Raw genomic sequence first — 14,210 nt, 5'->3', positions numbered from 1 at the left:
AAGGGTGTCAGAGTATGCCAGCATGTGGAACTGAACCATGCTTTCTGTCAGCAGAGCTGGGAACTGCTACCACAGAGATCTCAGAAAGGTATCAGTTCATAGTGGTCCAAAGATGAAGCCATTGGGCTTTTTGTATCAGTGGATCCATGACACTGCCATGTCTCCCCATGTATACATGTCCACCTTGTACACCATCACACAACAAATCTGTGTATGTTCACGATCTATATTTCAAGGTGAAAATATTTGCTTTGGTTGTTATTAAATGCCGCACTCAGTAATACTGCAGCTATAAGATGGTGGTCTGTAAATAGTCTGGACCAGACAATCCAGTGATCAACATCATTAGCTTTGCACTTTGGATACAATGACATATGTCAGCCGAGCCAGCAAGCCTAAGCACCCAATACCATCAATTGCCTCTCATCACAAGCATGGGTTACTGAAGACCAATCTCAACAGAAACATTTTGTAAAGAATAACGCTTCACTGTAGTATTGGGTTGAAACACCAACACACCAAGTACATACCACATATTGGTGACTTACCATTGTGACAGGTATATCCTTCATGTCACTCTGTGGAGACCCAGAGGAGGGACTGGGGGCATCGGGAGCCGGTGCCGCAGGGCTGACACTCCTAGGAGCTGGTTGAGGGTTCCATGTAGGAGCGTTCACCACAGATGTAGGGGGTGTGGAATGAATGTAGCCGAGGTTCTGGTCCCGCACCACCGCAGTGATACTCCCGGGGGCGGGGCTCGAAGATTGAGTTGTTCCTGGTCCCTGGAATGCACCTGTGCAAGACAGAGTTCATGAGAAGGTTTAGTGATGACATGCACCTGTGCAAGACAGAGTTCATGAGAAGGTTCAGTGATGACATGCACCTGTGCAAGACAGAGTTCATGAGAAGGTTCAGTGATGACATGCACCTGTGCAAGACAGAGTTCATGAGAAGGTTTAGTGATGACATGCACCTGTGCAAGACAGAGTTCATGAGAAGGTTTAGTGATGACATGCACCTGTGCAAGACAGAGTTCATGAGAAGGTTTAGTGATGACATGCACCTGTGCAAGACAGAGTTCATGAGAAGGTTTAGTGATGACATGCACCTGTGCAAGACAGAGTTCATGAGAAGGTTTAGTGATAAAGAGCACCTTTACAAGAGAGAGGCTTGGATTTGGAAAAAGTGGAGTCTTCATTATTTTGTCCCAAAAGATGAAGTGATATTCAGAAATCTTTTCAAGGACTCTCCAAACTATTTAAGGCACAGGATAGATGTCAAACTTGCTTTCAAATATTTTTCATTACTGTCAGAGATAACCAACATTGAAAAATACAGGAGTAATCAATTCATAAGAATCTTTCCTGATACAAACCAACCTATTTACACATGGATCTGTTTTTTCATATTAAATGCAAGTTATCTTAGGATTCTTTTAGTTTTCAGATATTTATCCTCCAACTACAAAATAAATAATGCATGCATTAGTCTCTTGACTTCAATTACTGTTCCAGTCAGTCTATAGGTGCAGCTCTGTGACATGAGTATAAGGCTGCATAAAGAGAAAATCTGTTTCACTGACATATTTCTCTCTGTCTTGTGGATGGGCTAAAGTTACACAGACATTTTTACCGAAAATGAAATGAAAGTGATGGGTAACACTTTCCACATTTCTGCTACAAACCACACATGAACACACAAGAAGGCACACAGAGCCCACTCCACAACAAAAGAAACTGACTGACATGCTGCAACAATGTCTCTCGTCCCTATCTTCATGAAGAGATACCTTCTCTTGATTTCTCTATGGTAAAGGTCACCAATACGGCAACAGATGGCATGTGGTTTGTTTCACCACTTTCAGCCGGCATTGATGTTTTGTGATCACATTAAGGAAAAACATCAAAACATAGTGCACCCTTTGCATCACGAAGTTTCTGTTCATATCACTATAAACATAAAAATATTAAAATCAATACTGAAACTGTGTTTATCTTACCTGGATTGGCCACCCATTCCTGTAGTGCCTTCTGAAGGCGTCGGACATGGAGCGGCTTGGATGCCATCCCCACCAAGGCCATTATCTCCAGAAATTCCTCCTCACCGGCCTCACACAGCTGTTGTACATCATCACCACCTGGTTACATAACAAGTAATTAAAATATAAACATTGTTAACAATCGATGATTAAACAATTGTGTTGTTGGCGTCTCAATGACACCTGGTCATGGGAATCTTAAAAATGAATGCAAAATAATGTCCCACCACAGGGGGTCAAATAAGTCCAAATTATTAATGAGAGTGAGCGAATATTGTTTCATGTCTGAGACAAAGTTTTATCACACCAGGTTGTAAATATCAAGTCAACGAGAGATAAACAAACGGCTGATAACATAATAATTCTGCTGGGTTAATGCGATGTTTTAACAATCACAATTGCTTGTGAGTGAGTTTAGTTTTACACCGCCTTTAGCGATCTTCCAACAATATCAAAGTGGGTAACATCAGAAATGGGCTTCACACACTGTACTCGTGCTGGGAATTGAACCCGGGTCTTCAGCGTGATGTGTGAATGCTCTAACCACTAGGCTACCCCACCACCCCTTGGAATGTTGAAATACTAGACGTTTAACAATCCCAGCTGTGGCAATCCACACTGCCAGTGAGTGATGATTGATTTCTAAAGGAGTGTTAATTTACATTTTGTGATAGCTAAATACAAATAGTGTACACTACTACTACTACAGTATCACCTAATCGGCAGGTATATCAGTCAGGCTTTAAAGACAGGTTTTACGTTTGATCTGCCTCAGTATTTAGATGCAATTCCAGTGAAAGAGTTATCACACCCAGCAATTTGAATACTTCAACATTCCTAATATATATTTTGATGATAGTAAAATTTGGCATGTGAAAAAGCCCTTCAATGTCACCGCGTACATCATGCTCCATGAATCACAATTTACCTTCGGCAAATCTTATAAAAAAGTATCTGCATCAGTCAAGCGCAAACACTATTAACATACACGAACTGCTTAAAGATGTTGTAGGTATGACAATAGAAACCTATGGAGTTTTTCATTTTTTTTCAAAGTGGGAGTGACTGTGTTCGGTCTGGTGACCAGCCTCATATTGCACTCAGCGTTGTGTGTAGAGTAGACACATAACCACTGGCTCGTATACCCACACACTTTATCTAGTGTGTTCACAGACAAAGAAGGTCTGGACTACGGTTACTCTGTCCCTTGTGATCATCTTTTCTACTTCTCTCCGTCGAGCTCATCATCTTTCACTTGTGTTCATCTTCTCTACCTCTCTCCCTCGAGTTCATCTTCTTTCACTTGTGTTCATCCTACCTCCCTTGTGTTTATTGTATCTCACTTGTGTTCATTCTGTCTTGTAGTCCTATTTTCTCTAATGTTCATTCTGTCTTGTAATCCTCTTTTCTCTCACTTGTGTTCATTCTGTCTTGTAATCCTATTTTCTCTCACTTGTGTTCATTCTGTTTTGTAATCCTCTTTTCTCTCATTTGTGTTCATTCTGTCTTGTAATCCTCTTATCTGTCTTTCTTGTATTCATCCTTGCCCTCCACCTCTATTACTTTTCATTCCTTCTCAGTTGTGTCCATTCCATCTCTTACTTGTGTTCATTCTATCTTCCCTCTCTCACTTGTGTTAATCCTCTCTTTCTTGTGTTCATCCCTCCTAGTAACCTCTTTGATACTAGGGGCATTTGTGTAGCCTTGTGGTTAAAGTGTTGGCTCAATACACCTAAGACCTGGGTTTGATCCCCCACATGGGTACAATGTGTGAAGCCCATTTTGGGTGTCCTCTGATGTGACATTGCTGGAATGTAGCTTAAAGCATAGTGAAACTAAACTCACTCACTCAATGATATCAACCTTATATTTCCTTCAATCACTGTCATATTATACTTCTTGCAAGTATATTCTCTCTCACTTGCATCTTTTCCCTCCCACCCATGTTTAACCAGACTCAAGTCTGCTGTTCATGAGAACACCAAGAACTCACAGGTCAAAGTGGGTGCAGGCTTGGATGTGCATGGGCAAGATTCAATCTGACATTCAGAAATTTATACAACTAAACATGAATCTTTCTGATTGTAATGACATATCATTTTTTGACTGCAGCAAGTATGAGAATGATAGCACTCAGCAATCAGAAGATAATGTGCAGAAAAAAACAAACACATTTTAAATGTATTTTCAAAGCAAATTCCTCATGCTCTCTACCATTCTTTTCAAAATGATTTACATTTTTTTGTATTCTAGAGACAAGTAGCAGTCACAAATGGCTGTCAGTCTGAAGGGCACAATAAACTAATATCAAAGACTTGCCACCTCTCCAGAGAGAGACTGAGAGTGAGAAGAAGAAATTTAAGGCCATATTCAGCAATATTACAGTGAGTTAGTTTTACGCTGCTTGTAGCAATATTGCAATATTATGGTAGACAACACCAGACACGTGCTTCACATAATGTACCTATGTGGACAATCAAACCAGTGTCTTTGGTATGATAAGCAAACGCTTTAACCACTAGGCTATCCCACCGCCCCAGGCAACATTACATCATGATGGCAGGATACGCCAGAAACTGGCACATCTACAGCGCCATAATTTGGGGGTCGAGATGCAGCTACTCTCACCAATACAGCAACAGAAAATCTGACAGAGTTCCAAATCACTTATCCAATATATGAGGATGAGGAGGAGGTAGCTGTCTTCAATCATACTCAGATGGGTTTTCACAATAACATCAAACAAACAAAGGTTATTTCCTGAAACCGGAAATATTGTGAACAGTTATGTGGGTACACACCAACAACATGCTTCAAGAATCTGATTTGCAATGTCCAGAGTTGACACGTTTGTACATCAGATACCGACCGAGTTGAAGAAGTGGTGGGCTCAATTAATGTATTCCCTACTCTGGTAATATGGAGATGAATTATGGGTAGCATATTCAAATATGAAAGAAAACTGTGACAAATTGTCCGACAAAGGGCCTGCTTTTTATGCAGAACTGTTTCTTGATGTTTAATTAAGCATATATGTCAGTTGCACGATATGATATATTCAATTTTGTGACAAATTGGGCACAGAAGGCTAGAATGCAGAACATGGCCCTAAGTAGTGTGTCTCAAAGACAATAAGGTCTGTAATATGACCTTGGTGCTGCAGTAACTGAGAGACTGGATTACATGTTAGATATATGTTTGATATCATGATTTTGTGAGATCAAAAGGATACTAAGTAATTTTCATAACCTGCCAGACTGTTCCTGTATACATGGAATCAGACCAAGGTGTTACAATTGAGTGAATGGTGTGTTTGTGACACAGATCTGTGTGTACAAGACTGAAACATCCCATGCCACAAAGACATGACACAATCAGTAAGGTCAATCAGCAAGAAAACACAGGTAGCAACACTATCACCTTATGGGAAGGAGATCTATCCCCAACATGAAACTCTTGTGAGTCTTTTAACCTGAGTTCCAGCAGGAGCAGATATAGCATTTTGAGGGGGGTGGGGGCACACTACATTTTCATCCGAGTTGCCATGGTCATTTAGAAAAAACGTCTCACTCTTGCACCCCCTCTGGATCCATCTATGACCAGGCATATTCTTACCACATCTATCTTGGCATAATATAAGCTGAAACCCAATTCGGATAGCTATCTTCAGTCAACACGCATATTAGTCCTGGGCTCAGCCAGTTGATGGTGTATCCCTTAGAATGCACCAAACAGTGAAACAAGTGCCATCTTTTAAGCCTTGTTTGGTATGACAATGCTGGGAATGAAACATCAACTGTGTGTTCTCCTGACAGGTGGACCACAGAGGTAGCCCACTGATATTCTTACTTGACTAGAGGTGTTACAACCAGCCTATGCTCACATTATTTGACCACAGGCTTATCTGACCCAACTTGAGCACCTTTCAGAATAGGTGAAGTGACATTGTTCACAAGGTCTGGAACTTGCTTATATATTTTTCCTTTTTGTACACTGAAGAGTGAGTGAGTGAGTGAGTGAGTGAGTGAGTTAGGTTTTATAGTGCTTTGAATGCTATTCCGGTTCTGTTACACTGAGCCAACTTAGTGTACGGACCCGTGAAGGTCCCGGGGTAGAATAGGCCTTCAGCAACCCATGCTTGCCACAAAAGGTGATTATGCTAGTCGTAAGAGGCGACTAATGGGATTGGGTGGTCAGACTCGCTGACTTCTTGGACAAATGTCATTGGTTCGCAATTGCGCAGATCGATGCTCATGATGTTGATCACTGGATTCTCTGGGCCACACTTGATTATTTACAGACCGAAGCCATATGGCTGGAATATTTCTGAGTAGCATAAACTACACTACACCACTACACTACACTACACTACACTACACTACACTACACTACACTACACTACACTACACTACACTACACTACACTACACTACACTACACTACACTACACTACACTCAGGTAAACCTTGAAACACAACTGTGGTGATATAGGATTTAACCCCTGAATTGTTTCTGGGATGATCATACAAACTGAAAACAAACGACAATATTCAGATTCCATTAAAATCTACCCTGAACTAGAAGTCTGATGTCTGAGACAAGTGGTCATTCATTTATTTGGCCACTTGGCCACTAATGATGGTGTAAATTTTCTCCTTGCCACTCTCACTCGTCTGTCATTATCATCAGTGAGTTGGTTACTTGGTTGCCTGGTGAATGAAGTGTCAGTTTATTATTTTGCAGTCTTGAGTTTGATTCTGGGTAAAGTTTGTGAACTCCACTTGTGATCTGTCAGCATTATTTCTAAGTGTGGAACAACATAATATCAAATTATTGAGCAGCATTTTCCGAAATCTAGCTACCTATCAAAACTGACTAAACATTATACTCCATTTGTGAATAAAACTGAAACTGGTTAGAATAACAAGCCATGGCCATTAACAGTGAAATCAGGTCATTGACTATAAAAAAACATTTGCAGGAGCATAAAGTTTACATATAGACTTCAATAATCCTGGAGGAAGAAAGCCCACTTCAATAATGCACACTACAAAAACACTTCTATAAAGTACCTACAAACTGACAGTCCTTTAACAACCCGTATCTTAACCACACAATCTTAACATGAATCCTGCTTTACAGAAAGAATTAGAAGATTGAACAAGCCATGCTGTTTAAGTCACTTTAAACATCCTTGATCGTTTGCACTGCACACAAAAATAGCACATCTCTTGATCTCATTGTCAGCTCTTGGTGGCATACATTTCCCTGTTAAAAATTTGAAAGCCAGTTAAATTTTCCACAATCATTTTATTATAAAATTCAAACTATAACCTAGAAGAGGTCATAAACTTGTTTCAACGGCCTCGCCATAAAACATCAGCTTCACTCCATGGCCAATTATAAATGAAAGAACCATTCCAATCTTACTTTACCCTCTTGGAACAGCTAAACATTGCGTTTGTTTAAATTAAACAATTTCAAGTACTGTGTTTTATAGTTAACAAAATGTTAATTTCTCAAAGATGACAATGCAGCAAGGTTTGAGCTTAAAATGTCATCGTGCTCTGATAATCAAGCTAAAAATATTAAACTTATGATGAGAGAACGAATGTGCAGAAGCACAGAACTTAATCCACGCTAATCCTAATATTTCTAGTAATTTACAGGGCAAAACATTCACATTTCATGCTTGTGTGATGCAGCCATGTACCAGTAATGAATTTATGCATATGCATCCAAAAGTTGATGTCGGATGGAAAAAGACAGCTCAGTTGATAGGCTGAAAGTGGAAGCAAAAAGCCAGCTTTCCGTGTTTTACAACATGTCACTGTGATCTTCGCCTAATAGGAACTGAAAATTTCATTTCAAATCAAGATGAGGGAATTTGAAAATCATCACAACGGAACCGTGTGTTCTTCATTAAAGTCAAAATTTCAAAATGTGTCAAAAAACACTTGTAAAACACTGCACTTTAAGTGAAGATGATGAATTTGAGGAAAAACCTGCAATTACAAATTCGCAAAATGGCTGCACTGAAGATGTGCAGAGCATGTGCAGAAGGCCCCGTATAAAACGCCCCTTCGCGTAATGCACTGCGCTTTATGACACCTAGAAAAACCTCAACTTAGAAACAATTCCATTTAACAAAACATAACTTCATTGATCTTGTCGAGGTCATTTCATGAAAGGGAAGTGAACTAATTGAATCCCGTTCTCGTTGTTATAGAGAGGCAGCCTGTATTACATAAGACTCTGCCTGCATTTATCATGCACGATTCCCGGACCGACAGCCTGCAACATAAAAAGACCTCTTAGATTCTGGCACCATCTCGTATCCAGCTCATAACTATTTTGCTGGGGACCTCCATCTTTTTTCCCCCCACCTTTTTTAATTTTTTCATCCCATTTCCAAACCAGGCTGCATTTTGATGCAGCTGTAACAAGAACGCATTTGCGGAACGCTGCGTCACTGTTTGGCAGTAAAACGTCAACAAACCCTCATATGCATGCAGTGATGTTTTCAGGGTGAAATCATTAATCAAACAAACTATTAGTTTCAATCCAGATTATTATTTCAAGGTAACTTTAAATAATTCCATTAAATCATCTCTCTCTGAAAAGTTTTCAAGGAATTTTATTACAAGAATTGATGGGTCAATATTTCTCCAGTAAAACTCAGGAAAATGTTACACTGAGGCAGGAAATACTACAGTGCCGTATACAATATCTTTCTGAAAGGCTATTATGATTGTAAAAAGAACACAAGATATTTATTTTCTTTACTTAATCTTCTGGACTTCGCTTTTCTTGAAAAAACTGAAATATTTAAAACCTGATCTGTTTCAGTGTTCTCCACAACAAATATTCCGCATAGGCTTTTTCACAAATGAGATGTGAAGTTTTTATCAAAGCATCATGTTAGTTCTGCGAAGCTCAACAAATTAAAAGACCATAATATCAAATGGTCTTGTGTTGTTATTTAAAGGTTTTAATCTTACGATCAAAACCAGAGTTTTTCAAGCAAGGTGTACACCAAATGACACATGCTTCCACTCATCCTGTGAAATGCTTTATTTTTTTACGTTTTCAGCTGAAGTTTTCATAAACATCCAAACGAACTCTCAAGCAACATTCTGGAATACATACATTTTCCAGCATGAAGGCATCCTGGAAGGAATTAACTGCTCTGGGTTATTTTGTACTCATATTTATTTCTGTTATACATTTTTCATGAGCATCTTTGAATGTAAAATCCATAAGTTAGTAGATATTCTGGTTGTGAACTGAGAAACGTGGCAAAGATGAAACATGTGGAAATCTTATCTTTCAAGACATGTGAATTGTTCATCGTTTCCAGGTGTATTTGTTGTAGGTTTAGAGTAATAGTTTTGCGCAAAATGTGGAAAAGCATTTTCACCTACAGAAAAGGATAAAAATGCTGGGCAAACATTCTAAACACTGTCAAAGGATTTCTTCAAATATGCATGATTTTGTTGACATTCAGGAATCAGTTTCATTTTGTCACATCACCACTAAAGTAAATGGCTTCCAAGGAATTTCACAATGAAAAATATCTAAAAGAAAATCAAGAAAAAGCATAACACCTCCAAAATACAGTCACCATTGGGATGTTGCATTCAAAAACAACTTGACTACAAATATTCAATTCATTTCACAGAGAAAATTAAAAACAACATTCTTTTCACCAACTTCACCATCAACATCTGCAAGTGCATCAAAGAGGAGATAACCATGGTAGTTATTTTATCTGGGACATATACATAACTGAGAAAATATCTTGCATTCACCTTCCATGTTTTTACAGTCTGAATACTGTCTGTCCTCCATGTTTTTCTGTACAATGTGGGGTCAGTCAGCCAAACACAACATCAGCTCCAACAGTTGGAAAATAAACAACTACCCTGTGGAATGTGGCTGCTAATTTCTGTGTGGTTAATCTAAATGAGGTCATCCAGGCCTACTCCACAAGACATAGTGAGTCAGTTTGGGGGTTGAGCCTCAATTCTGGCACTGTGATAGCCACCTCCATCACTTTCCTGTATAATGGACAGAGTAGCCTCACAGTCCCAAACCATATTATTTTCCCTTCTGCTCTGCCACTTCTACAATGCTAAAGTCCTAAATTTAACAAGTCTACATTTAATGACGTCTGAACCTCAATCTTACTGAAGGAATTGTTTGTTCTATCACATTATATATATTCAGAGACTAAGTGTTCAATACCTAAGTACAAGAAGTGTTGGAGTTAGTCTTGGTCACTTTCATCTACCAAGGACCCAGTCTAGGGTCAGAGTTTAAAATAGTGGGCAAGTCTGGGGTTGAACATCCCCTTAAACAGTATTACTGTTACCAAAGTCGCCATATGGTCAATACCGGACCTCCCAACAAATCAGCCCCACTTCTTGTCTGGAACCACTGTCTGCTATAACAGGGGCACCATGTAACATGCACTGCTATGTAACTGTCAATCACCTCTTCTTAGTCGTAGGAAAGTCAGTAAATTTCAAAGTTTTCTGGAGGAAAAGAAAAATTATGATCGTACAACATTAATTATCTGTTAAACATGTTTTCCTCAAACTAATGTCATGTTACAAAACATTGTTGAATTGATTATCTTAATTATTATTTCTTACTAGTTTCTAACAAGCTGTTTGTGGACCATTGTGTCTATAAGCATATGATTCCCTTTATTACTTCCAATATAAAACATTTTCATCAACATAACAGGCATTTTTTGCAGCCTTTAACATCTGATATATTAAACATCTGAAAGAACTATCTTCTGACATTTTTATGAATTCTACAGCTGACAGTGGAGTTGGAGCCTTGACTTTGGTCTACAATACATCAGACACACAATACTTCAGACACATGATACATCAGACACAGAATACATCAGACACACAGTACATCAGACACACTGGTGTTGTCCTTAAGTATATGCATAGATTTTTCAAATTTACACATCAATATTATCAGGAAAAATTATATTGCAATCTCTCTATCTCTGCTTAAGAATGAAAAGAAAATCACCTCCCTTGAGACCCAATTTGCAATTTACCCTAAAGGTAAAATACTACGACATTCACCTGAGATTATAAAACAGTCTTTTTTCATGCTTGAAAGTCACCGAGGACAAAATTCAAGAATTATGAAGCAAGAAATCAGAATGATCCTCAGTGAATTAAACCAGTTTAATATTCTACAAGGACACAATGCCCGCTCCCCTTTTCCTTGTGGGTTGGTTGGAATGACTGGTTCATTTCACACAACGACCACCAATTAGAAGTAAATATGACAACCTATTCACAAGACACACACAAACAATCGTAATCAAATGCAAGTTATCCACAAGACACATGTAAACTACCGTTTCCACTCGAAGTGGTTATGTCGGAAGAAGCTGCACGGACATTCAGAGTAACCTGTAGCTCATAAAACCATCATCTTTTATATGATAAGATGCTAACACGTGCAGGTCAAGAGGTGTTAAGAGCAGATCCTCCATGCGTAACCATAGTTATCATAGTTGGAGGTGAAATAATATGTCACAAAACTCTACCCTGCCTGGACACGTAGCTAACTGTTCAAGACAACAAAGCCAGCCACTTAAAACAATGATCTGCTAAAGGATAAACAAACATGTCAATCACTTTCCCCTACATTTCTAAATCTGTAAGATTGAATGTATAATTAAATTTACTTTATAATAAAGCTTCAGCTCAGAGCCATATAAACTTCTTACAAAAGGGTATTTTCAAACTGTTTCATAAAAACTCGAAACATAACCAATAATGATTTGAACAAAATATGATATCACCTTTAAGAGAACAAAACATGCCATAGTTCTGCTTCCTCAGTCTGGAAAAGACACGTACAGACCCACAACTCCATTTTGACAATCACAGACTTACAGTTGACGTTGACAATCAGAGAGTTTTAGTCCATTTGGACAATGAGAGACTTACACTATATTTTCACAATCAGAGACTTACACCATATTAAGAGCAGAACGGGGCAAGCAGTGGCAATTGACACGTTTTCCAACATCGACACTCTGGTGGCCTTATTAAAAGCAGATTCAAAGCTCTTTAACAAATTCAAGATCATGGATACATGAGTATGAAGCTAGACTGATGGAGTCATCTTTTCTAAGCTGATACTCATGAACCTGTTCAGAATTTTGAGAGAAATGAAGAGCAGGGTCCAAACTGACAAAGTCTAAAAAGGTGAAATACATCCCTGAATGAATGGAACATGTGTGTTCAAACTCACTTCATTGTGGACTTCTCAAACAAAAAGGTGCGATATATCCCTCAATGAATGGAACACGTGTTCATTGTGGATCTTTCAGTACCACAGATAGTGACTGTTTTACATCAAGTTTTGAGACTATGGCTCTATGAATTTTGAAGAACATATTTTATATCTTATTTTAATCAAACATTACCATAATAAAATTTAAAATGATGCCTTGAAATGAAGAGGCAAGACAGAGTTTCTGCTGAATTTGTTACCTAAAGTTGTCAAACATATCAAAAGTTAATGACGGATGCTCTAAACAATATAAGTTCATGCAATGTTTCAGGTCAGCTAAGAACATGCACCTGAAAAACATAGAAACATCAACTGGCGATTCTGGGGCTATAAAATGCAAATGGTTCCCCAATATTTACATTCATTGTCTTATGTTCACAAGTACTTTAAGAAAAAAATGTATCCATGTACATATTAGCATTTTTGAAAATTGAATTTTGAAAATCTACATTAGTAATTTTGAGAAACTAATTACCTCTAAAAGTAAATTTGAGAAACATGGCTCCCACATTACAAGCCACTGGCAAGGTCTGTGTGGGAGTCATGTGTTACATGTATTAGCATTATTTAATCTTGGGGATAAAACACTCATGCATATGAAGGCTGCCCATTTATCATCTTGTGTGGAGATCTCTTCCACCAGACAGAGCGAGTGAGTGGATGTGAATGAGTGAGTGAGTGTGAATGAGTGAGCAAGTGAGTGGATAAGAGAAAGTGAGTAAAAACAAGTTAGTGTGAACGAGTGAGCAAGTGAGTGAATGAGAGAAAGTGAGCAAGTGAGAGACAGTGTGAATGAGTGAGTCCAGTTTTAAGCTGCACTCAGCAATATTCCAGCTATATGGCGACAGTCTGTACATAATTGAGTCTGGACCAGACAATCCAGTGGTCAACAGCACGGGCATCGACCTGCGCAATTGGGAACTGATGACATGTATCATCCACGTCAGCGAGACTGACCATCCGATCCTGTTAGTCGCCCCTTACAACAAGAATAGTCACCTGTTATGGCAAGCATGGGTTGCTGAAGGCTTATTCTACCCTGCAACCTTCACAAGTCGCAAGCAAGTGAACATGTTAGTGAGTGAATGCGAGCAAGTGAGCAAGTGAGCGAGTGAGTGTGAACGAGCAAAATTCCATGGTGTTGACAAACCAAAGAAAATACTTGGGATGAACCTGGAATTCAAACAAGTGATAAGTTCCCAGAACTCGTCAGATGAAGTTATGCATGCATTCCCTCCAGAATATCTTTCATCAAGCTCACTGGCTGATAATCACAGTCTAAAACCTGTAAGGTGGCTCAGAAACCGTTTCCAAACATTTATTTCCCAATAAATACAGAAAAAGTACAGCACAAAGTAGAGCGATAGCATCAGCAGTTTTGGGTATTTGTAGTGAAGTGCTAGACAACATGTAAGGATTTGGTAAGAATAACAACAAGTAACCATGAAACAAAACCTCTCTGACCTGTCATATTATCGGCTCATCACCTGCACTGAGTGGGTGCACGCCATCAACCAATACACCACCAAATTTCTCCCCTCCACTCCAAAAGACTGTTGTTGTTAAAGACACTTTCAGCAAAATGTATACCAGTTTAAAGATGGTAGATACTACATAACGGTGTCTGGAGTCAGTCTAGTGATTGATATAAAGAGCACAGACTCAAAGTATATCATCCAACAAGTCACTGAGTATGACCATTTGAGGACATGTGTGTTGTGATGTGTGATGTGTGAGAGTGAGTGAGTGAGTGAGTGAGTGAGTGAGTATAGACTGTGTGGATACTACTGATAACCAATATGTTCTGACTGGTGATAACCCAAAAATACCTG

The 14,210-nt window shown here is 38.9% G+C and overlaps 1 protein-coding gene across 2 annotated transcripts in view; it reads right to left on the bottom strand.

The window, feature by feature from the left end:
• Nucleotides 1–14,210, bottom strand: part of LOC137298455 (NGFI-A-binding protein 1-like) — a 63,997-nt gene that overhangs the window by 15,494 nt on the left and 34,293 nt on the right. For both annotated transcript variants that reach the window (XM_067830725.1, XM_067830724.1), the window contains exons 3-4: nt 2,000–2,137; nt 549–793 (exon numbers count right to left, since the gene is read on the bottom strand). In XM_067830725.1, coding sequence (XP_067686826.1) covers nt 549–793; nt 2,000–2,137 — 383 coding nt within the window. The remainder of the gene's footprint in view (nt 1–548; nt 794–1,999; nt 2,138–14,210) is intronic.

Source organism: Haliotis asinina, chromosome 10, assembly GCF_037392515.1.
Source record: "Haliotis asinina isolate JCU_RB_2024 chromosome 10, JCU_Hal_asi_v2, whole genome shotgun sequence".
Taxonomy (NCBI): Eukaryota; Metazoa; Mollusca; class Gastropoda; order Lepetellida; family Haliotidae; genus Haliotis; species Haliotis asinina.
This window is presented reverse-complemented; position numbering and strand designations above follow the sequence as displayed.